The following is a 26,534-nucleotide window of genomic DNA, read 5'->3' on the forward strand; positions in this document are numbered from 1 at the left end:
AAAGCATCTGAAATTCTTCTACCATTTGTTAAGTGGGTCAATGTTCACCTTCTTATTCACTCATACTTCTGAGGAGCAAAGTATTAGTATCTAAGGAGAGTAGTACAAAAACAATAAGAATTAAAAAAATAACAAGTAGTTATGCCATTCCAGTACTTACAAGCTACTGGAATGTGATATTTATATGAAAAAGTCCATGGGAAAATGAGCCTCTGGGGATTCTTTACACATGAACACGATTCCTTTGGAGTAAGAGTTGAAGCTGAGGGGAGGCTGGTAGAGATGTGGACTCCCCAAAAGCCAATATGAGTTGGAAACAATCACTTAATTACTTTATCTTAATTGATTTTATAATAAAGACCAACTAAGGATGAAGGAAGGTTGGAGGTTACTGTCTTCATTCTACCTACTGAGGCTGGTATTGCTCAGCCACAGTCATATATTTGCTCCATGTGCCATAGGAAGAAGTACTAGAATCAAATATGTCCAAGTCTTATGTTACAAGTTTAGGGCTATAAGCCCTTCTGGTGTTGAGATTTAAAAATACTGCCATTGCTTCAATACAAAGTAATAAATGGTATTCTATAAAATACTTGACATACTCATGATTTTCTCTGCCCATGGAGGTATTATATTCATTTAAAAGTCACATAAGAATGAACCATAATATCCAAGAAAAATAAGATCCAATGCAGATGAGAAACTCCATCTCAAGTTTTAATTTCCTTTCATTGATTTTGAGTCCAAACCCAGATGCTAATAATAACTGTGACATGGTTCTCTCAAGTGCTGGCAATGTGTATAAAAAGCTACCCAGGTGAACAGAAAAGCCAGTTTTAATTTAAGGGTTAAAAATCTCAGATATGAAATGGAGAAAGATTTCAAAAGTGGCAAAGGGATCACCTATCCATTTCAAAGACATGTTTATCTTTCTGTATTTCAAAGGAAAGGCCTTTTGAAAGATGTGGCATAGAAATATGCATGTGAATAGAAGCCCATTGAAAAGTCTTAGCTTTCAGGTATAATGGCTTTCCCTTAGAAAGCACTATGCAGGATTCCTGAAACTCCAAGGTGCATTTACTATGCTGCCAGGCTACAAGGCCCAGCAGCATCGCCTCTGTCCAGCTTTTATCTGATGACTCATTAACATTTTCCTGCTTTATGGACCTAAATGCTACTACTACTTAAAAGTCTCCCTCTCTAACACAGAAATGTATTCATTCATGTGGTCCCAAAGCAAGCTGGAATGTGTCTTATTTGTAAAAAAAAAAAAAAAAAAAAAAAAAAAAAAAGCGGGGTGGGGGGAGGGGGAGGGTGCTGGGGGATGTGGAATAGGGAAGGAAAGATAATTATGGAAGACCCAGCAAGCAAATTTGGTAGTCTTCTAGAAATATTCATGAAAATCTGTCCCTGAAAACTGCTGGTATTTGGTAGCCAATCTTGTCTACATGACTTTTCTGAGAAATGTTCTTAGAAAGATCCCACAAAGGGGTGATAATAAAATGCATTTCATCAGATGATCTTTCAGTCTGGCAAGGAGTCTCTTTCACATCTTCAGTGTGGATTGTGACTCTCCCTTCAAGGCCTTTCTCACTGACTCCATCTTAATCGTGCTCTGCCTTCTGCTTAGTGCAAGTCTTTGCAAGCCAGGCCCTCAGCAAGAATGCCAGCACCATGAGGGACAAAGCAGTCTGCGATCTGTTAGTTTCCACAAAGGCAGACCCTGGGGATTTCAAGAGTTGAGGTCTACAAAAGCACTTTAAAGAATAGCACATTCATACCACAGGGAAGACGGTCTTGTGAAAATCCTGTGATCGGAGTCCATCTCAAGGGGAAAAGAGACACTGGATCTTTAGTTTTGAAAAAGACAAATGTGAAATATAAATGTAATCTGGGGTAAGTCATGTGGATTAGGCCCTGAAACGATTCCTTTTCCTAGTGCGCATTCCCAGAAATCATACTGCAAAGTCTGCAATAACCAGGCAGTGTTTGAATTGCAGCTTACTGCTCAGTGTGACCCAAACGAAACCAGGCTAAATCCATCAGCGGCACGGTGGAAATGGCCTTCTGCTGGGCTTGGTTTCAACAGGCATCCTCTTTGCCTGGTGAAAGCCCTCTTTCCAACTAGAGGCCAAGTTATTAAGAAATTGTTTGTCATCTTAGATTGGATTGATCATTTGTTTCCCTGAATTCTTTTTCTCATCATTTACTCATTACACGCCTCCTCCTGATGGAAGTAGACATTTATTAGCTTCTGCATTTATTGCATTGGCAAACAGCAACATTCGGCTGCATTTCCTGGGGGTTCACTCATTTATCTATTGGATAAGAAACTGAAGTTTTCTACAGGGCAGAAAAATTAAAATATCAGTCAGGTAGACAGCTGGGAAAATGAGGGTCTCTGCGACAAGAAGCTTTTCTTGAGCTTGGGGTTTAGAGAGGAGCTACAATGTTATTTTACCAAACTACCACTTCATGAGTAACCAGGACTGGAGACTATTAGCTGGTGCACTAATATTCCAAATAAATGATACTTATGGCATACTGTAAAGGATCTGAGCTGCAAGCTAACTGCTATTTTAAATAGAAAATGAAACAAAATGCTTTCAATGATCCATTTCTATAAGGAGTGAGGGAGAGAAAACTATTAAATCAATGAACCTGGAGCTAGAATCCTAGAATTTAAAGTTGTAATGATCTTACAAGTACTGCAACCCTCCTGCAAGAATCTTCTCTATGGCCTCCCTGCAAGCTATCACTCTCCTTTGGCCTAAAACACTGATGGTGCCAGGGGGGCTGGCATATCCCACAAGGCAGCTTCTTTTAGAGCTGAAGACCACTGGTTGATAGGGGCCATTTCCTAGAGGTGCTTGTGACCTTGGGCAAACCATTCAAGCTCTTTGGGTCTCAGGGTGCTTGTTTTAAAACTTAGGCAGATCTTTTGTTAAAAGAATCTGAGCTGAAGCAAGGGAAATAATTCTGAGGCTAAAAAGTCTTATCTCAGTTAAAAGACCAGCAGGTCATGAGAAACTTCCCTGTCTTCTAAGGCTCTGTGTTATCCTACAAGCAGAGCCTGTCTATAATTTTCTACACTGAGACACAAGTCATTTCCAATCAGGGGGTCCAATGAGAGGACAGCTGTCTTCAATTCTTTTCCAATTCATTCTTCAAGACTCTCATTCTATCCTCCTTGGCGTCATGTCCCTTGAAGCCACCTTTGTTATACACCTTTCATTTTGGACAAAAAGCAGAAGGAACAAGGCAATGGGGAGTTCTTTTGAGGCTGTTAGCCACTCACACAAAACCCCTCGGGGCAGCTGGTCCATCCTAGCCCTGCCCGATCTTCCTAATCTGATATCAACTTTCTGGGTTGCATCCCTTGGTCCACAAAGCGTGAATAGCCTCATGCTGTGTCAGCACTGGTTAAACAAAGAAAACTCCACATTTAGTCTCTTGCCTACTGAGAGTTTGTGCATCAGAGAACTGCAGGCTTCCTAGGAGATCATGTCACTTAGAATATTGCTCAAGTCCCATGGTGTCATTTTAGAAAAAGGAAGTATAAATGCTAGTAAGAATATCATCTTACAAATCTGTAGTAGCTTTTAGCCAAGTGCTCATATGGGCATTTTTTTCTAATTAGCTCTTGGTCTGATATGAGAGCACCCCGTTCTATGCACTGATATTCAGAAGGAACACTGATCCATTTACCTGTTACCTTGGAATGTCAGCTTACCAACCGGAAGAGACCCTCATTCATTACCACGACAGCCTTAGTTAGAGTCCGTGAATCCAATGCAATGATGCACTTGATGCATTTAGTTAAATGCCCCCTTAATGTTCAACCATGGCTTTGAAGCCTGTGAAATATAGCAATACAACTTCCCAAAGGGCATCGCTGGTGGCACAAGAGGGTGGCACAAGAGGTTGAGACACAACCTATGAAACAATCTGAAGCCACTACAGCACAAGTTCAATTCCCAGCCGGCCAGGGAGCTACCCACATGGTGCAGCAGATCTCTCCTATCTTACCTGCTGCTCCCCTCAGCAGTGTACTTCAGTCAATCTGCCTGTTCTGTACCCAATCTGTCTCTGGTGAATCCTTCTCACGATCCACACCTCTGGCCTGTACCCCAGTTCTTGTATACATAGATAAATAAATCTTAAAAAAAAAAAAAAAAACACAACTTCCCAAAGATTAATTCATGTTCTCCTTCCCAATATAGCTAATGTCAAGACAAGGCTAAAGGAATATTAAAAAAAAATTATACCTGAGCTCCAATGACCTAGAATGCTGGCATTACCCTATTTGTGTTATCTTTAATAAAACCCAGATAAAAAACCAGATATTCTTTAGGGATGGTTCACAGGTTAACAGTTCCTACAGAGTCCATCATATGACACAGGATGATAAACAAGATTTTTCAATTTAGTTTTATCACTTATCACATAAAAGTCTTTCTGAAGATGCCCTTATCTCATAAAGATAAATTCTTTCAATCACTTCTATATCTATACCTAAGATGATAGATACATACATAGAGGGGGTATAGGAGAGAGACACAAAAATCTATACTACACAACCACTGGCTTCATCTAATGTAGAACTACCAGGAAGTTTAAATGTGTTAATAGTAACATTTAGCATTCAATGACACAAACCTATGTGTCAGGCTATGCTATGTGCTTTATATGGATTATCTAAAGTGCACTTTACGATGACATTATCAGGTTGGTACTACTGTCTCCATTTACTAGAGAAAGAAACTGAGGCCAAAGAAGCTGAGTAATTCATGGATTATTTCAATGGAAACAATCCACATCTATCACAGGCCCAAATCTACTACTAGATATTTATTTCAGGGGAACAGAAATCCTAATTTATGTTTAAATGAAAGGCTTTATTTCATTTAAAAAGAGGGGGGGAGTAAGAGTGATAAATCAACTGTAATTACAGAGGCAGATAAGGTGACTGGTATAACTTTTAGTCAAGATTTAACATACTATAAAATAGTTGTGTTTATTTACATCTTTGTTACCACTAGCCTACCGCCTCCTAAAATACAAAGAATCATGTCCATTAATCTGGGCACCTAATTCTTAATGTTTTGATTGAAAGGAGAGAGGGGAAGGGGGAAATGAGGTTTGAAGGAGAGAGTAGAAATGTATCCCAAGTCTGAAACAAACACAAGCCTTATTTTCTCTTGATTCTGGTCCTATCTGCCCACATTGGGATATAGATCTAATGGTAAATTATCAATTTCAAAAGATGAGTTGGCAAAAGAACCTAGTTTCAAACTACAATAATGACTCGTCAACTGAAAAGTTCCTAAAAACATGTAAAAAATCCTAAGAACTCTTTTGTACTATCCTGTATAATCACCCTGCTCAGAACAATCACTATTTTCAAATTCAATGACAGCAAGTTCTCTATTAATTTCAAGGATGTGTCCCAGTTATATGTCTGTCGTTAAAACTGCATTTTCTAGTCAGAAATGGTAAGCCAGATCATTAAAATGAATTTTAATTGATCAGATAAAGTAAAGAAGGGTATAAAGATGTCTTTAAATATCTAATAAAATAACACCATGTATACTGGAAAGCAATATCATGTAACTGTCTTCAGAAAAGAAAATATGGGGTGGGGTGTGGGGGGAGGCAGTGATGAGTGACACTAAGGGTGAGGAATGAACCTTTCCACCAAAGCTCCAGAAAAGTCTCTAGCATTTATGGCTAAGTCTACTGCAGCTGCTCCAGCAGGCTGTCCACAGTGGAGACACCTTTGCTGAGTCCAATCTTTTCTGTTTTGATAATGGGGAGGAGCTTGGAACTCAGCGGGGACACTAAAAACCCAACAGTGGCGGGGAATTCCTTTAAAGGTGAGCCAGAAAAAACAACCAACCCCCAAACTGGAGGCTGTCTACAAAGAAGAGAGGTGCAAATAGGAGCTATCAGGCCTCTTCTGCTGTGATGGGCTCAACAAAAGAAGGGACTTGAAAGCAGAGGTTGTGGAAACAGATCTGTCAACCCCGTGGACAGGCTACCTGCTTCCAAACTGTGGGCGTGGCTAGAGGAGCAATTTTTGTCCAACTAATAGTATAGTCACATATCAACCATATAGTGTTTAGCTTTGGTAGCGACACTCAGACTCAATTTAATCCCATCCTAGCTCTAAACTTCCATGTGTCTGTGTGGGATAAAAGCTGATAATGTGCTTTCCCTGCCAGGGTGCAAATCCAGGCTCTAGCATTTCTACAAACACGGCTAAAGCACACACCATTATTCCGCTTCACTCTCCTCTCCTGTGAAATGAGGATAACGGTCCTGGACAGCCAGTTGGAAAGGTTAAATGAAATAATGCATGTAAAATGTGTAGTGCCGTGCTGGCCAAAGATGAACTCACAATAAATGTTACTATTCTTCATTTCGAACAGCTAGGTAGGATTCTTCATGCTGACTTGGATTTAGGCGGTGGGGAGGCTTGGGAAAAGGAGAGCAAGGTCATGGGGAGATTCACGGGCATGCTTGCACTTGCTGAGGAATCTTTTAAAATGCTTGAATATTCACCTACCAGATCCATAGTACCTAATTACTATTCCTGTAGGTGAGCAGGGATTAGAATCACTCATGAAATCAGAGTGTTATTTGAATTCGACCTAGAACTGATCTGCTAACAAAGTACAGACCAAAATAAGCACCAATGACCCAGCTAGGCAAGACAGATATTGTACTTGAAAACCCAACCTGGCACTTTTTGAAAAGATAGTGAAGAATAGTCTAAGGCAATAAAAGAACTGGAATCAAGGCAAGAGATTTGGGCAATTGCTGTTTAACAGGACCTGCCAGAAGAGCCAGAAGGTTCTAGCACAGATAACCCACACAGACACAAGACCAGACCTGGCCTGGAGGTTTCCATTCAAGGTGGTGGCCCCAGACAGCTGCCTTCCACCCCCAAGATGCAAACACAGTCATTTTCTCTCCTTGTTATGAAGTAGTTTTCTTCATAGAACTCATCACCACTGGACATAAGATATATGTCATTGCCTGCTATTAATAGTGGTAACTCTGAAAGCAGGAGCTTTGGCTTGTTTTACTCTATCTCTGGAGCCAAAAATGGAGTCGGCCACATAATTTGCTGAAAATATTAAATGAATGATTGAACCTAATGAACAGTTTATGGCAACAAATAAAGCAAAGGAAATGAAGATATTTGGCAAAAGTCCTAAATTGTTAGTAAATAAGGATACTAATTGGCTTGTTTAAAAAAGTTAACATATTTAAATTACTGCTTTTCAAAAGTATACAAAAGTGTAAGCAGATTACTTAAAAATATGTTCTAAATCACAGAGGGGACTGACTAACTAGAGAATAGTCACTCTTGAAATAACAAAACTGACTAAGGATCAGACAAGGTAGGTTCATGAGAATATATTCTAGAATTTTTATTTCACTTGTTAAAACTGAAATCAGCCAACATATTTCTCCCTTAAAATGTCCACAAATAAGGTTATTGCTAGAAATAAGTTGAATAAAAGCCAATATTTCAGTTCCTTAAAATACCATAAACATATAGTATTTTATTGCCATTACTGATTGTAAAATAAATGAACAATGAGACTATAAAGCATAAAGGGTATCTACTGATGCCCTGTTTTTCTGTGTGGATAAACTTTAAGAGCTGTAATTTTCTTAAAAGAAAAATGATTTTCTTTGGATAATGGGATAATCCAGAATGTACATTATATAAAATAGGCTATGGGAAACTTTTTTAACTGCAGTGTGGGTATTCAAGCTGGCAAGTTAGCAGGTGTTTTATCATATTTTATTCCACAGAGATGAGAAAGAGAAAACACTTTATAATAGTTCCTTATTCCTTTATCTTTAAACTATAGCATAATCAAATAAAGACATTCATTCACAATTGAGAAGCTGCTTTTAATCCTTGTAATGTCCATAATTTATAATGTAACAATGGAATACTTTACTCATTAAAATATACTTTGATGCGAGGCATTAAAATTACAATACCTGCATATGTGAGAGATGATTTAAAGTGTGTAAACGTATTAGAATTTTGTTTTTGAAGCAGAAGCAGTAAAGACAATAGAAGTTGCGGGAGAAATAAAAAAATGAATTTAAATTACATGAGAAAGATACTAGAGTTTCAAATGGATTTTGGAAGGTTATCATTTGGTGGTTTTGTTTGTTTTTATAGACTGAAGGATTCAGTCATTTGAAGTTTGTTAAGTTTTTTTTTTCTTTTAATTGAAGTAACATTGCATAAGTTTCTGATATGCATCACTGAGAATCAACATGTGCCTACATATGAAGTTCATCACTCAAAGGCCAAGACTACATATGAAGTTCATCCAAGACTGTTGAGGAATCTAGTCAAAGAAGGAACATTCTCAAGAAAGGAAACATAGCCACTGTGTTTTGTCCTGGGACGGCCAATAATATGCCAAGCCTCTTAGTTTTATAATTGAAAGTACATTAGTGGTTCTGCTCCTGGGCGAGTACTTTTAATAGAGCCTTGTATAAACTATACAAAATAAGGAACCACACCAGAACTGTCTGACCTGTATCTTTTTCTGCAGAAGCAAAATCTACAATGTTGATATCAACATCCCACTGTTATTTTCTGAAGCTGTGACCCCCATAAGAAATGTTTCCTGTTTCTCAGGAATACAGTCCACAATAAATGTTAATTTTTCAAGAAAAGATCCTATAACCAGGAATGTTTTAACTATGGAATCCATCACTTGGAAAACAGCATGGGTGAAGGAATCAGCCCTGCGACATTTTACCATATGTCTTCTTGACTTGCCCCACCCAACACAATCCCATGACCTGTCCTCGCCCTCACCCATGCTTTCCCCTTCTGTTATCCATTCCATTTTAATGGATAATATAGAATAGGGGAAAATAATTCATTCTGCACTTCTTTGTCATTGATACCTTAAGTCAGAAACTACTTCTTCTTTTTTTTTTTTAAGATTTATTTATTTATTTATACAAGTGCACTGGGAACAGTCAGAAGCGTGGGAGGGTGAGAGAATCACCAGAGCCAGAGCAGGGAGCAGAACAGGCAGAAGGACCGAAGTACACTGCTGAGGGGAGCAGCGGGCGCGGCAGGAGAGGTCTGCGCGCCATGTGGGACTCTCGCCAGCAGCCGGGGATCGAACCGGTGCTGCAGAGGCTGTGGGCAGCTTTGCAACCCAGGGCTCAACTGGTGTGCCACCAGGGAGGCCCTAAGTCAGAAACTTCTGATGGGAGATTCAAACAAAAATCAAACCAAACAAACCACAACAGACAGCTCACAGCACATTGGTAGAGATGCTCTTGTTTAGTACTGCTTCCAGGTTCTAGGTCTCCTCCATCCCATGCTCCCCAGACCTTAGCAACTTTCTTCAAGCTTGTTACCCTAGACTTCTCAACCAGTCTGCAGAGCCTGATTTTGCCATGTCTGTGTGTCTAGTCCCTGGTCTTGAATAGCTGGACTTTGACATTACAATATTGCAGGCTTAATAAACCACTTTTAACCAAGGAAAACTGAAAGTTCAACCAACCCCTTTGTTTTATTTTTAATTTCTGACCCATCAACTGGGTTTACATCCACTCAACTAAATGCATAAAGGTTTTAAGTAGTGCCCTTACTCAAAAGATGGCAATGACATGAAAGTGTCCAGCTCACTAGCTCTGATCTACGTGATCTGCCAAATTTGAAGTGAAATACACTTAAAAGAAATCCCCTTTGTGCCTCCCCTGGTAGCACAGGCAGTTGAGAGCCATGCTGTGAAGCTGTCTGCAGCCTCTGCAGTGCTAGTTCGATCCCAGCCAGGTGGCGAGGGTCCCACATGGCGCAGCAGACCTCTCCTGTTGCGCCCGCTGCTCCCCTCAGCAGTGTATTTTGCCTGTCTGCCTGTTCTGTTCCCCACTCTGTCTCTGGTGAATCCTCTCACCCTCCCTGCGCATCTGGCCTGTACCCCGGTTCTTGTATAAATAAATAAATAAATCTTAAAAAAAAAGAGAAATACTATTTAATCAAACGAAATGAAGTCTATTAAAGAACTCTGGGAAGCTGAAAACTGTGTTGACCTAATTGCAGATTTTTAGATTATTTCTATGTTACAAAATTGAGACAATGATTCCATTCCATCTGGCAAAATTCAAGGTAATGTTTCAACATAACATTTTTTGTTTTCTTCCAACAAATTAACTCATAGAGTGTCATGATCAATGTTAAGGTGCTAGACTGATGACAGTGATATTATTCTACTCTTATATTACATAAGTTCACCTATGTGAACTTACGTAGTAAGTAGTATACTTGAAAGCTATTTCACAAAGAAGAACTCTGAGGGTCAAACTTACATAATGTTTCCAAGGACAAACAGCTGATATGTAGAAGATCTAACATGTGAACCCAGATCCACTTGTCTCTGATCCTCTAAGTCCATTTCCATAATATTCTGAGGTCTGGGATTATTCTTAAATATTGCAGGTTATTATGAAATGACAAAGCAACAAAGAGAATGACTGATTTACTAGATTGTGGGTCTATGAAAATGAGTAATAGGAACATATATGCAAGAGTAATTATTAGCTGTCCTTTGCTCTGATAGAACAAATCAGGTAAGTATACTGAAAATGCTTTTCATTCAGTTCAGCAAATAAACTCCTACATGCCTGCTTTGTTCCACAATGTCAGTAAAGCTAGCGAAATTTTATTGTTTGAGATGCATAAAACCTAAGGAATGGTACCCAATTATTGATCACATTTCAGTCACCTCTACAATATTGGGGATGTCAACCCAACACAAATCAGTTCCAGGAACCAAAGTAGAAAAATAGACATTCACTACTTCAAACCTATTTGATGGGATGATGATGATAATGATGATGATGATGATGATGATGATGATGATGATAATGATGACGACAGCTGGGTAAAAAAACTCCTTATCTATATAAAACCAACTTTTAACCTCTAGGTTTCTGTCTCCTTATTTGAAACAGTACACTTCTGTACTAGAGGAACATTATAATTCCAAAGAGCAGTAAAATTTTATATGTCTGTAAATATCTCATTAACATAGTATCCAACTTGTATTAATTTGTTTTAATTGTCAGTCGGCAAAGGCTTAAAATCTCAGCAATCTTGTTTTGTTGCCTGGCGAGGCCTGAAACCCAAAATTTCATCATAATCACTGTTTCCACTTGGTTACTTCAAAAATAATATTCATTCAAAAACTATCTTTTGCATAATTACTCTTAAATAGTTATAGTATAACTGCTTTTCTGTAAATAGTCACTTTATGTGCCTCTACTTAGACTAAAATCCTTTTGTCTTCTGGCATTATTCTTTTGGAACTGAGTTCAGGGTCAAATCCAAATGATATATAAAATAATTTTTTTAATGTATACTACAGAGAAATGGCAGCCTTTGTCTTTAATTACATGCTATTGAATTTTAACAAATAGTTCCAGGAATGTCTGCCAAATTTCTACAATTTAAGCAACTCTGAGAGAATAGGCAGTTCACAATCTATTATGTGCTATTTTTCTTGAACTTACAGAATTACTCATTGTAGTTCTACTTATATTTTCACTTTAATGATAGATAAACAGAAAACCAGACAGATCTCGACACTTGGATTGCCTACCTACCCAAGGAAGCCACCTAGGGTTTTTATCTCTCAGCCTTCAACGAGGCCTCTCTCACCTCTATTTTCAATCTCTACCTCACATCACATACAGTCCAAGGTGGAAACGACACTATGACTAACTCCTAGAAATACTACCATTAAGAGGTAGCACATAAGGAGTGATGAGATAGTACAAGGCAACCTGTGTCTGATTAGTCACTCCACGGGACACAAATACCCACCAAGCATGATATCTGGGAGCACAATCAGGGCTCACTGTCCCCCGATAGTGGGCTGTCTAACACAAGGCAGAGAAAAATGAAGCAAGAAAGCCAGGTTGGGGATTTCCTTCCCGGGAGCATGGAAGCAGGAAATGGAAAATCATCAAGGGAGGTTCAAAGCAGAAATGGCACTAGGATGGATGACTGAGTAGTGTATTTGAGATTTATTAATTACTCAGGTTAATTTTGAGGCAGAACTAGGGTAGCAACACAGTTGAATTTCAGACAGTTCCAGCATAGGAGAAATATCTCTGGCTTTAAAGTAGAGTAAAGAAACTGACAGTAAACTCATGTTAGGGTGACTACAATCTAAATTTATAGAAGTTATCCCCAAGATTCCACCTGTACACAACCTAAGAGGTAGACTAAGCACGTTGGGTGCTGTGAACAGGGGGTTTTGAGGGCTTCTGCAGAGATCTGTTAGAGAGAGATGACTTGCAAAGTGGACGAAGGCATACGGAACATGATGCGGGCAGAGGTGTCCCTAGTGGGAGCTGAAAGAGGCTCATTCTTGGACACCACACCCCCTTCTCCTGTTGTTGCCACCATGTCAAGTCTCTATTTCCTTGGCTGATCTGGCTGAACTTGTAACTTTCTGTTCTGGTTATTTTCCAACACTGTATTTTTCAGGAGTAACTGCTTTCCTCTCTAAACCCTCAGAGGGATAAGGCCCAATACACAGATGCTTCTCTGCTCTTTTGCTTTCAGTGGCTCTTCTATTAGTTTTGTCTACAGACAAACCCAAACTAATGCCAGCCACTGTCTTATCATGCCCTATCATGAAATTGGGTCCAGGTTTCTATACTGTGGCACGCGAGCCGCTGTTAAGTAGGTTTACTGATGCTGGGTTTACAAAGAAGCCAAGTTCAACTGTTGCTAAGGGAGACTTAACTAAGTATCTGTTCTTTACCTCTACTGACTCTAAACAAAAAATGTCATGCCCACGTCCACCAAACTTAATCTTAAAATGAGCGGCAGGTGAGTGGAACTGCATAATAAATGTAAAATCAGAAGGTCTCGTGGGAGTATGAGAATCAAATGCTGGTCACAAGTAGGAGAGGCTACAGGCAAGGAGGAAGAATCAGGCCTGGGTGCACTGGTTGGGAAACCACAGTAAGTCACTCAATGTCTCTAAATCTCAACAGCAAAACTGACCATAACTGGTTGGGCAGTGAAGAGAAAAAAAACACCTCCCTCTAATGGTTTGTTCTAGGGTTTAAATAATTGCGTCCAATTGTTTCACATACTGCTAGGCTTATAATAATCCTTCAACAGATGGTGACTATTTAAATATGATGCTGATAATAGTGATCTTTATTTCTTGGCCAACAGTCTTAGGATGGCAAGAATGTCCACAGTACCAAGACACCAAAGCACATTTCACCCAAAATCAAGTATGGGAAAATACATGAGAAGCTGGTCATTCTATTTAGGGCAGGATTTGGTGTGGGTGGGATTGATTATCTCTCTCCAAAGTCATGTAAAAGTAACAAATAAGAATATCTTAGATAACAAGTAGCTTCAAAAGTTTGCTCACCAAGTTGTATTTGCAGTGACTCATGTTTGTTTAATTTTATATAAATAAGATGCAGAGTTGCATTAATATCAGCAGTTGGCAGTGATGGTGCAGAAGGACCTTGGTCTGAATCCCTGTGTAAACCAGCAGGTGAAGGTGCAACTGAAGGCAAGATGCACAGTCAGTGAGCTAGAGTATGCTGTCTACATTACCTGGGTCTTTTTGACATTCAAGTCTTTTACCTGCTGAAAACTCCTTTTTCAACAAAAATTTGTCAAGCACCTACTATGTGTCAGGTACTATTCCATGTGCTGGGGACAAAGCAGTGAATAGACAAGGTCCCTGTTTTCAGACAACTTGGGTAAAAGCTACAAAGACTGAGAGAGAGTGCCATGGCCTCACTACTCTCCCTGAACTCTTTGCTTAACAGTCTCCGAAGTCCACGGAATTACAGAGTACATGACTGTTGACCTTCACTCAACTTATTCATGGGCTACAAAGACTAAACTTTCTGATAGGAGCAAGATGACCTGCTTCCTGCAGCAAATAATAGCCAGTTCTGTAAACTCGTTCTGAAGGGTCACAGAAAACTTAAGCTCTGAAGGAATGGGAGATGTTGGCACATCTTTTGCTCGTCCTTCCTGTTCTAGATCTTGGCAAGCACTTGGAAGACTTTTAAGGACTCACAGTGGTAATTAAATACTTACTAATTTGCTTACCCTCCTAGTTCATTTCATGATAGAGAAGAAAATTCCTATTCAGATCCTCCTCCTTGGTGGCACTCTGCTGGCCTCATGCCCAGTCTGCACATGAGCATATACAACTCTTGGGTTAATGGACATGACTCTGGGTCTTGTGATGGGCGGGTCCTGGTGAAATCCCCCTACCCATCACTCCTAAGTCTTGGGTACCTGGACTGCAGGTTTGAACCAGTGAGGTGATTAATGAAATAAAAAAATAAGAGAGGGAGAACAGAGAATATGAAAAGAATTAATAGGGAGAACACAGCCTGCCCCCAGAGAACCTTGAGAATCCTTGGGCCTCTTTCTATCTGTCTACGCTTTTGCAAATCCAGTTGCAAAAAGGTGGCAGGGCCTCAGAAAAGCTCAAACTAGGAACTCTATCAATGAAATGCTATGACTTCTTGACTGCTAAGGACTCAAAAACTATAGGCACTGGCATTTGGGAGAGCACAGCAAATGACAGATTGTATACTGGGATAAGTTAATGTTTCTTGAAAAAAAAAATTCTATGGCTGGAGTAGAATGCTCAAATATGGCATGCGGCAGCATCTTCTCGGAAGCTCCGAATGAATGTCAACTCTGGAAGGCCTAAAGTAAAGAAATCTGTTCAGCTAAGTCAAACCTATCTTTCCTTAAAACTATTTGGCCATGGGATGACTCTCTGACAAGCACATTTTTAAAGCTCTGGTGCTTGCTGTGTGCCAGATAATATGGTGATCAAAGGGGAAGTGGTGCTGGTGGTCTCGGGACTTACATATTTAATATTTTCTTTCAAACAGAGCTATTGGAGACAGCTACTTCAGTGGGTGTGTATCTCAGTATTTAACCAGATGGTTCTCTCCAGCCCACCAATTTCCCCTCCAAAACCGATTTTGATCTTTACATTTTTTTAAAGAATGAAAGTACTGGCTATTCCTCACAGAACATTTCTGCTGCAGAGAATAGCAGTTCAGCACAGTCACCACGGACCCTCTGGACCAGATGCCAAGGGGTACAGGTACCATTTGTACTCGTCACTGTATCTGTATAATGTCTGGCTCACTGGAGGAGTCTAATAAATGCGTTTTTGAATGAATGGTGAATGCCAAGGACTCCTGCTAGTCCCCAAATTCTGGTAAGAATGACCAAGGTCAAAATCCTGTATTAGTCTCGTGGCCAAATTGGATCTGGGTTTCCTTCAATAAATACCAACCTCACTGTGCCAAGTTGTTTTACACGCCAAGTTCAGATGTGGGCACTTTTTATTTGATGATGTTATGAGCTAATATTATTTGCAAAATGTTTTAAAGACGAAATATATCTTTCTAACGGGAGCTAATGTGTTGAAACATAATCCTTGAGAGAGGCACAGCTGGCTCACGGTCTGAACATAAAACTGGGATTGAAGAGCACTTTCTAACACCAGCCTGCAATTTCCTTTGAAAAAATTAATATTCATGTATTTTAATTTTTTTAGTCAATAAAAAAAGCATGGGCTGGTCTGCCTAAATAGAGTACGTTTAATATTTATAAATAAACAATATATCAAGAAGCAAAACAATCACTTATTACGAAATGGGGTGCAAAGAAAATGCAGGAGATTTAGCCCACTTTCAATCACATACATAGGAAATACAGAATGATTTCTTGGCTGCAATAGTCTTAAGGATAGCAAGAAGAGTTCCCACAGAAAGGATGGGGGGTATGAATTGTTTTTCAAATAAAACAGCTTGCTGAGCCTCCCCAGACAAAATGAACAGAATCTTTAAGAGTGGAATTAATTTTCCTGGGATTTCATAACGCTGTGTTCATTTCTTACCTTGTCTTTACACATTCAAGTGGCAAACCAGTTCTAAAAAAGCTGTCATGGTAAACAGAAGCTAATTATTTTAATGTATAGTCTTTCACAAGGTACAGGAAATGCAAAGAGTTGAGAAAGTATGCAACCCATATTGTTGGCATCTTAGCACTTAGGATCACTGCAAGCACTCGCAAAAAGGCAACACTGGGCTTTAAAGCTGAACTGTACATTATCTCTTTCTCAGAGCCCTGGGGCTATCATTGCAAAGCACAGTGGTCCATTCTAAGCTCTGAATAGAGAAAAGGAAGAGATCATTAAATTATAATTTCCATGCACAATTGGTACAAGTATTTCCTACCAACAGGATTAATATGAAAGCAAGATCCCAGAATAAAGCTGCTCAGCAGAAAGGATGGCAGTTTAGTGTCTTGTAAATTTGATTTCACTGAAAGCCCTGACACATCATAATAGTGAAATCCTATTTACTGTAGCAAGCAGGATGGATAATGCTATTTAATACCTGGTATACTGTGTGCCATCAGCTCATAGCTTTGTGCTCCATGTTCTCATCTTACCTTAAGGTTAATACTTCTTGACAGCCTACATGGTAAATAGAGCCCCAAATTAAGTGCTGATTCCATGATTTGCAAATCTTTCCTCTAAAGTTAGGCACAGAAAAAATGGCTCCACTTCAAGAGATCATTTCAGAGGGATGTACTTTTAACAGCTCCCCCCACACAAAAAAAGGAAGTCTCCTATCACTAAAGCCAGATTGAAAAAAAAAAAAAAAAAAAAAAACAAACATTTCGAGGTTACTCAAACCACATTTCCCATTAGAAAATTCAAAGAGGTTAATAGGAAAGCCAGTGCATTTGAAGGACTTGTTGAATAATGAATTAAGGATAAGACTCTTCTATCCACTACAATGAATTGATTTTTTTTCCCCCAGAAAAGAAAATAGAAGAAAAAAAAGTTCCTCCTGTTTGCTACTTTTGGAACATCTACCACAATAAAATTCTTTTACAGAGACAGGTAAGAGCACAAAAGGGTTCACTCTTTGAAGCTCAGTTATAAATAACTATGTCTAGTACAACAAAAGATAGGGTGATACTGGGCTTTATTAATTTTTCTCCCTAACAATTAACATTTATTTGAACTATCATTACTTGTTAATGATAAAAAATTGAGAGCAACTCAAGGTATATGCTGCAAACCACTTTCCTGAAACATTTGTCATTTGCAATGGTGTATAATTAAAAGTGACATTGGCTTCTATTGTCTTTCACATCTAGACTTCTAGACCATAGCTGTTCCTGCAATTCTGATAACCATGGGAAAGCTGTCCTGATTTCAAGATGAACGAGGAAGCCAAGTGTCAAAGGAATGATCTCCCTCTAGGTTGACAAATGCAAACAAGCACAAGCTATCAAGGCATATCTATTGATTCCATACATTTATGCTTTTAATAATTGTGTTCAGTTTTCCTATGTCACACTTCATGGCCAAAGCATACACACATTTAGTACATATGAGGTATCCACATGACCTAGAATTATTGACAACTATTCAGAAAGCACTTTGGGGGGAAGGGAACTAGCAAAGGTTTTTTTTTTTTTTTCCCAAATTCCATTAATTGAGCTTATTATTTTATTTCCCGAGACTCAAAAAGAATTTTGTTTCAGTATGTCAGTCTGAGTGGTCCAACTGCAATTCTATCCTATATTAACCCCATTGAAGAGGCTGACCCAGGTCATTCAATGAATTATTTTTATAATGACAGACTTCATCTGGTAGTAAAAATGCATCATAATTTCTTCTCTTACAAGGAGCACGCTGAGCTGACAGTAACCTGTTCTGTGGTCATGTCTCTTTATTACCACTGTTGGCATTAGTGTTCCCCAAGCTTTGCACAGAGGAATACAGAAACGAAGGTACTAACTACAAAGAAGTCGAGCTATCAAAAAAGGCAATTAATCATACAGATGAGCCCGACACTATGATGTAAGAGAAGATGCGGAACCCGCTCTAAGTAAAAGGCTTTTTAAACTTGTTCATTCGATGTAAGCATGACCTTAAAATTTAATTAGCCACTCTCCCCACAGGTGATGAACTGGTAAAGTACTTTTCTTCTTAATGACAATTTATTTTTCACCATTCTCTTTGCATTACTCTTTTGCCTGGCTTGCATAATTCCTTCTTAATTGTATGGGATTGACTGCAGTGTGTATGCAAATAGCTACTGAAATCCAGAGGAGCCTGGAAACTAAAAGCAAGACACACTCACTACCCTGTTGATCTGAACATTGTAACTGCCTCTAACTAAGCTCTCTGATCTCCCTCAGTTCTTCAAGCCACCAGGGCTTTTAGAGCTCTCTTCATGCTGTGCCAGACCCCACCATTCTTAAGAATGCCAAGAGCAAAGTGGATTCAATCGAGCAAATCGATTCAAGTTCATAATTGAGAAGTCAGACATGCAAGACACACTAATCATCAAAGAACTCCATGTCTCCTGAGGAGAGAGGGGTCCTTCCTCTTGGAAGACTCCTGGGAGAATCTGGACTCTGTCTTCTCACACCAAGGTATCAGCCCTCCCTCTGACCTTCCTCCCTCTTAGTGTTAAGAGCTTACTAAAAAATAAATTTTCCTGGAAACAGGCAGGCAATCCAGATTCTAATGAAACTATCAGTGTATCAAGTATGTTTGCTTTCAGAGATGGAATAAAATGACCATCCTGTATCAACACCATAAACATGACTGACTGAATGAATGAATGAATGAATGAGTGAGTGAATGAATGACCAAATGGCTGAGAAACACTTGTAAAATGTTTGAATGACTGTGGATTTCTTCAAAATAAAAGAAGCACAACTAGATATCAAAATAACTCTTAGGGGTATCATGCTGTAGTTGCTGGGTAATAAGACGTTATTTATTCCCTTTTGGTCAAATTTTCCCAGAAAGTGCCAAGTCCTGGGGAGAAAATTATGCATTTTGGACGCTTCTCACTTTCAGGTTATGAGATAGTATCAATCAAATTGTAATATCAGAACCTAAAAAGTTGTCTTGGAAGCCAGAAAGAGCTAACTTAATGCCCAAAGAACTAACAAAACAATCAGCAGGGTTTAATGTCTTAAATGCAGATAGTAAAGATAGTGCTGGATAATGGCTAAAAGCTCAGGTGTTGGATCTGGCTCAAGCCCAGATCAGGTTTTGGCTGTGTGTTCTTGGGCAAATTACTTTAAGCCTTAGGCTTTTCATCTAAACAGGCCTGACAGCCTCATAGGGTTGTGAGGATAAAACAAAATAATCCACATAAAGAGCCTATCACAACAAAAATGCTCAATAAACATAACTGTCATGAGGCTAGAAACATCAAGATATTCAAAGTCAAGCTTCTCTCAGGGATAGGTTTAAACCCTTGATTGGAATGATCAGCGAAGGCTAAACATTTTGTGGATATTTAAAAATCATTCACTCACTGCTTAGATATAACTTTAAGGTAGAAGTTAATTAATCTAGGATTCATTCAATGAACTCCTACTCTATGAGTTCTGGAAAATACAGAAATGAAAAAGGGACCTTTGCTCTCAAGGGGTTTAGAACATAAGCACAGATAGTTAGTGATGATTATCATAAATAATATGCAGCATTATAAGGAAAGGCATTAGTGAGAATTCCCTGAGGACTGTGGGAAGAGTTCTTAAAAACATTAGAACCTGAAAGTTGCCCCAGGCTTCCTCTCATCAAATCACCAGCCAGGAATTAATACTCTCCAAGTTCCTTCCATCAACAAGCAGGAATTACTATCCAAGTCTCTTTCAGGAAGGCCACACACCTAAACGTGATACCTTAAAATAGAAACATTTATTTCACACCTATGTCAAGGTTGATAAGCTGGCGACATTTATAGTGAAATAAGGACCTGAAAGGCATTTCAAATGGCTCTGACCTTTCTCAGTAAATAGTGTTGCTTTGGAATAGTGATTCTAGGAAGGGTGAAACTGGTGTCTGGTTAAACTATACTCATTATTCCTCAAGAGTGAGTGAAAGCCAAAAATTATCTCAGCTTCCTGAAAAACTAGCCAAGATAAATACCTGGGAAGAAGATAGTCCACTCACATATGGAAATACCTGATAGTTTACTGAAACAGGCCCAAGAGGGAGACCAAAATGTAGTATAGAACCGAATGTGCTATACTAACATGGTGGACCTCAACATCTGAACAGAAATTTGCATCAAGTCAAAGAAAACGCATGGTTCAAGTAATACGATTATAAGTCACCAATGAGTGATCATACAATTTCCATCTTTGTTATTCTAGTTGATGGACAGATGACAGTGAGGGTGAGGTCATCTTAGAGATTACTCTTGGAATGATTCTGTAAAAGACTCCTTAATGTCCTCTTTCTATTCATGAAATACCACCAGGTATCTAGTTTATGGTTTCGTCATTTCATTTGGTTAAAAGAGAGAAAGATTACGTGTCTATTTTTTTTTTAAGATTTATTTTTTTTATTTATACAAGGACTAGGGTACAGTCCAGAGGTGTGGGAGGGTGAGAGGATTCACCAGAGACAGAGTGGGGTGCAGAAAAGGCAGATGGACTGAAGACACTGCTGAGGGTAGCAGTGGGCGAGACAGGAGAGGTCTGCCACGCCATGTGGGTATCTCCCTGGCCAGCCGGGAATCAAACCCGTGCTGCAGAGGCTGCAGACAGCTTCATAGCGCTGCACTCAACCCTCTGAGCCACTGGAGAGGCCCTATACCAACTTTTGAACCACAGATAATGTGGATTTCATAGCACCTCAGATGATTCTGCCAAGTATCACGTTATAATCATTCTTTTTCTTACATTATGCTGTTCGATATAGCACTTTTACATCTTCTAACACAGTGTAGAGAAGTCCTAATAGATATGGCCCGATGCTTTCACTGTCATCACAATATAAGAGGAACCCTTTTTTACAATCTTTTACATTAAATCCAGAAAATGCTTCAACATTAGAGAACTAAATGTCTCACAGATGTTCTTAGATGAACTCCGATTGGACAAAATACAATTTAGACACTTCAGAAAGGGCAGTATAAACAGAACCAAGACTTTACAGAAATGAGCAGAAGATACCAGGAAGTTAGGTAATACTATTTTTAAGAAAATCAGATCTTGTACGTAGGGGAAGTAAGTAGCTATTCTTTATGGACAGACGCTTCCATTTCTTAAGCTCTTGCAGTTTTTCAAGGGGTTTTTAAATACATCATGTTATCTGGTTCCCCCTAATAATTCAGAAAGGTAAGCAAGGAACTGGGCATTATCCCTACTTTATAAAGACCCAGAAACCTTAAGAGATTAGGTTGATGAAAGAACCAGATGACAAGGTCATGAAATATGGGGTGGCATGCCTTTTCAGGTTAGTGTTTTTGTTTTCTTTGGAAAAATATATGGTATATGTTTTTAATTTTTTTTGTGGAAACACCACACTGTTCTCCATACTGGCTACACCTGCTGATGCTCACCAATAGTGCACAAGGTTTCCCTTTTCTCTAGTTACTTGCCCAAATTTATTATTTCTTCTTTTGTTTTCTTTCCCTCCATAACAGCCATTCTGGCAGGTGTGGGTTTTGTTCATTTTCTTCACTTGTCTATCCCTGCACTAAACCAGGGCCTAATGATATTGTGGTCAAGCAGAAATAGGCTGAACAAATGAGTAAAAGGTGCTAATATCTACAAGCCCCCAGTTCAGTGAAATCTAGAGATGGCGCAACACATTAACACCTAAATAACTACACTAAATGGGGCTTAATAGTTTATTTCTTATTTTACCTACTTTCTTACTGAGCATCCTATTCTAAACAAATCAAATTGAGGAGGTTCTCAGTCAAAGGGAAGAGAAAGCTTTGTAACCTCATGGCTGATGTATGAAATTATTCCACGCAAATTTACTTTATAGAACAGTGGCACTGAGCAGGTGTTCAAATGCCCCTTCTTAAGCCTCCTTTTATGTCAATTTTCTCCCCTGTATCTCTGTCAAATTAAATTCTAGGTGCAAGGTGACCAGAGGTACTGCCCCTTGTCTTCTCACTAACCCTTCTTAAGACCTCCTTTTCACTGTCTACTCTCAAGAGTCCATTTTTAGGGGCCTCCCTGGTGGAACAGGGGTTAAATCTTAGTGCTATCAACCTATCGCCAGCCACTGTGGCATGAGTTAGAATCCCGGCCAGGGAGCTGACCCACATGGCACAGCAGACCTCTCCTGGCTCATCTGTTGCTCCCCTCAGCAGTGTATTTCAGTAGATCTGCCTGTTCTGCTCCCCACTCTGTCTCTGGTGAATCCTCTCACACATATAACCATCCCTGCACCTCTGGTCTGCACCCCAGTTCTTGTACACCTAAGAAAATACAATAAATCTTTTTTAAAAAAAAGAGTATATTTTTAGCTACAAAGCAATGAAAGTGTGTTCACAAGGTTAAAGTGATCTTTAAAACAATACTATTCCTGCCAACATGGTCAAGTTTAGTCACTGCTGGGGAGAGTTAAGAGGAGCATGCCACTATTTAATCTGGAGGCAATGAAGTTTCAAAACACATCAGGAAACTATTTGGGGAGAACTGAGTAGTAAAGTGCCCCCAATGAACCAAGAACACAATCATACCCAAACCTATCAAAGTAGAAGTAACAGAGAATAATCTAGCGATGTGGTGGCTATACTTCCTGGCCACTTTTTAACTAGGAAAAACAGTCACAGTTCTAAAGTATTGGTTTTTAAAATAAATATATGGGGAAACTGCAGATGTGGTAAGAGAATCAATGATAAGAAACAGTCATACCCGTTCCTCCAGTCTAGCCAGCTGCTCTTTGTAGAATGCATCCTGCTTCTTGATCACTCGATCCTTCTCTTCCAGCTGCCTAGCCTAAAAAAAGAAATGAACAACATACTATATCAAGAAAAAGCAGCAACAGCAAAGCAAAAGTCAAGCATAAATTGCATTAGAAACAAGTATACAAAGTGGAAGATTTTTGCCATCTATTAGGTCTCTGCCACAGAAAAGCATTAATAAGATGATGATTGCTGTATTTAAATGTAAAGAATGAGTCTACATTGTATTTTTTTTGATTTACTGTAACAGCTGTGTCCTACTTTGTCCAAACTTACTGGGAAATGTCAGAATACAGTACAGACAGTTTAATTTCACTTCTCTTTTGAAAAGTAATTTCAAGGATTAATATTTTGCACAGTAAAACTTTTTATTTATTTATTTTTTTAAATAGAGGCATGTTTTTTATTTATTTATTTATTCGTTTTGTTTTTGTTTATACATGCACTGGGTACAGTCAGAAGCGCGGGAGGGTGAGAGAATTCACCAGAGCCAGAGCGGGGAGCAGAGCAGGCAGAAGGACCGAAGTACACTGCTGAGGGGAGCAGCGGGCGGCAGGAGAGGTCTGCGCGCCATGTGGGACCCTCCTCCGGTGGCCGGGGAGCAGCCGGGAATCGAACCGGCGCTGCAGAGGCTGCGGGCAGCTTCGCAACCCAGCGCTCAACCGCTGCGCCACCGGGGAGGCCCTGCACAGTAAAACTTTGACTTTATTCTGGGTATAAGATATGGTCTTTCCTTCTTGAATGACACAAAAAAGCCTATATAACTTCTTAGACATAAACCTTATATTTTGAGAACCCTAGAATCACAAAACCAGCATAAAAATTTATGCATCATTCTACCTTTTATAATGAGGTAACTGTCTTTGGAGGGAATGGGCAAAAACTACCATACCTGTGCGTTTGAATAATTAAGATAATAACAATAATGAAAATAATAAAGGTAGTTTTAAAGCACTCATGTATCCCACTTCTAATTTATGAGATATTTTTTACAAAATTAAATTCAGGTAAAACATTTTTGATTTTTTTTTAAAAGCTTTTACTTATTTATTTATACACGCACTGGGTATAGTCAGAAGCGCGGGAGGGTAAGAGAATTCACCAGAGTGGGAAACAGAACAGGCAGACTGATGATACCTGCTGAAGGGAGCAGCGGGCGGCAGGAGAGACCTGCGCGCCATGTGGGACCCTCGCCGGTGGCCGGGGATCAAATCGGTGCTGCAGAGCCTGCGGGCAGCTTCGCAGCCCAGCGCTCAACCGCTGCGCCACCGGGGAGGCCCACATTTTTGATTCTTGAAAAAATAATTTTAAGATGGTTACATATGTTTTTCAAGATTAGTTAAAAAAAAAAAAAATGCATCTCCCAAACTGGTGTTTGTATCCTGACCATTGTGCTTAAGTGACCTTTATCTCCAAAGGAATAGACTACCACCCATCACCCCATGTTAGAAAAAAGTTTTCATGTATTTTTATTCAGTGCATGTTGAATATATACCAGACTAGGAATTTTAAGATATGAAGCAAGGATATATTTTAGCCTGCCCATCCTCGTGCCAGACATACTACATATTTCTTTAAAAGGTGATCAAGTGTTGCCTGGCTCACCCCAGGTAAGGGGACTGTCCACCTGGTCACCTTTTTATGTGAACCCATTTGCACAATTACAGGTTGTTATTTTGCTACTCACTTTGACTTCCATGTCCTGCAGCATGTTGAAAACAAACAAACAATTATTTAACAATGTAAGTACCATTTTCTCTTAATGTCACAGAGAAATCTGATGGATAAATATCTATATAAAATGGAAAGTGAAAGCAGCAAAGTAAAAAAAAAGAACTTGCTTAATTTGAGACACAGTTAAATGTCACTGTGTGGTTATAGTTTGAACAGAAGATTTCAGTGAAAAGTTAATGCTTCTTTAAAGCATGTGAATAAATAAAAACAAATACAATATTAAGATAAGTAAAAAATGAATTCAGCTGCAAGTACACAGTCTATGGTTTGTGACATGACACAGTAAAAACCGCAATAGTCTATGAGGAATATAAAAGAAAAAATAGAGAACGAATTTTGACAAAGCTGTAATGTGAAAAGATGCATGATTATATGAGCTAACAATAAAAGATCTTTTTAAATTTATACATGACCCAAACCATAAATAAAGGAGAAGAATAGACTTGTGAGAACCTCCATAAATTAAATACATTATTAAATCAAATTAATAAGCAAGTGAATAAGCAAAGCAAGAGAAATTTCAGCAATGTGTCCATCAATGTGGTTAACATATAGAACATTTGAAATATAAGCTCCCTTCTTCCAAAAAAGAATCAAAGGAAAAATACACAAATGACAAAAATAACACAAGAAAAATTCAACCGCTTAAGAAATCAAAGAATAACAATGAAGTTCCATTATTTGCCTATCAAACCAACAAAAATATAAAATGATAATATCGGCAAGGTAAGAAAAAACAAGTTCTTCTATACACTGGTGGTCAGAAAGTAAACGGCTACATCTATCCCTTAAAATCAACTTGACAAAATGTAACACCTTAAAAATGCTCTGAGATCTAAATACTCCTCTTTTAGGATTTAAGTAATTTATCTTGTTTGGATTTATTTGGGTTGTTTGCTATTTCCAAATTTCTATAATGGAAAATTATTACTTCTATAATCAGAAAAATATTTTGGCAATTATGGCAAAATGCAAAGATGGTCACAACAAGGCTGCTTAGAATTGCAAAGAAAGAAAAACCAATCTAATGACTAACTAAAAATATAGTCAACATATTTTAAAGAAGAAAAGACCATAAGCAGAAGGGTCAGAATTTTCTCTTTCCTTGTAGAGAGGGAAAAAAAAGACGAGAAGGCTATTCAACAAAATGTCAACAGAAGTTATGCCAGGGTAGAAAGCATGTGGGTAGTTTCTGACTCCTTTTGTTTCCTTATATATTCCAAATTAAAAACATACATACTTTGTAGTCAGTCAAGGGACAAAGGAGTAAATTTTTCGGGGTGAAGAAACTATTCTGCTGCCAGATTATGGTGGTGGCTACACAATGGGATACATTTGCCAAAACTCATAGAACTACATATCACAAAGAATGAAATTAATTAAATTTGTAAGTGAATATAAAGCACATGGAAGTAACTACATATAAAGATATGAACATATGCGTGTATCTATCTTCATTCTTGTTAATATGTTCATCACTTGGACAATTTTACTTCCAGGTACTTAATTCTAGGAAATATTGAGAAACACAGCCAGAACTATTTAAAGTAACAACAACAAAGACAGCAAAAAAGTGGTTTGTGAAAATGAGCAGTGACAGAAGACTAAAGATTTTAGTCTCATCATAATGATTAAATATTAAAAGCCATGTAAAAACACTAATTTAATAGAGTAAGATTTTAAAAACTGAATATACAAGGCAGGGAAAAAAACAGGTCATAGAATAGCATCGATAGTAAGTTCCTAATTCTGTTTAAGAAATTTGGGGGAGGGGAAACAGAACAGAGAAACCGGAGCGGTTGAGAGCCTGGCCATATACACACGGAAAATGTGCCAAGGACACTAAGAGTACAGTGGATAACAGCCTAGTGGGCTTTTTTTTTTGGACTGTACTTATTTCCCATTTTTCTACAATGAATAGCTATTACTTCTATAATCAGAAAAATATTTTTAAACAT

At 38.7% G+C, this 26,534-nt stretch overlaps 1 protein-coding gene across 1 annotated transcript in view; it reads right to left on the reverse strand.

The window, feature by feature from the left end:
- The window catches only part of CHCHD3 (coiled-coil-helix-coiled-coil-helix domain containing 3), a gene marked incomplete at both ends in the record, with an annotated part of 242,836 nt that overhangs the window by 58,937 nt on the left and 157,365 nt on the right, over positions 1-26,534 (reverse strand). The window contains 2 exons of the mRNA XM_084230646.1: positions 22,793-22,876; positions 24,530-24,544. Of these exons, the coding sequence (XP_084086772.1) occupies positions 22,793-22,876; positions 24,530-24,544 (99 nt within the window). The remainder of the gene's footprint in view (positions 1-22,792; positions 22,877-24,529; positions 24,545-26,534) is intronic.

The sequence above is a fragment of the Talpa europaea genome, assembly GCF_964194135.1.
Source record: "Talpa europaea genome assembly, chromosome: 3".
Lineage (NCBI taxonomy): Eukaryota > Metazoa > Chordata > Mammalia > Eulipotyphla > Talpidae > Talpa > Talpa europaea.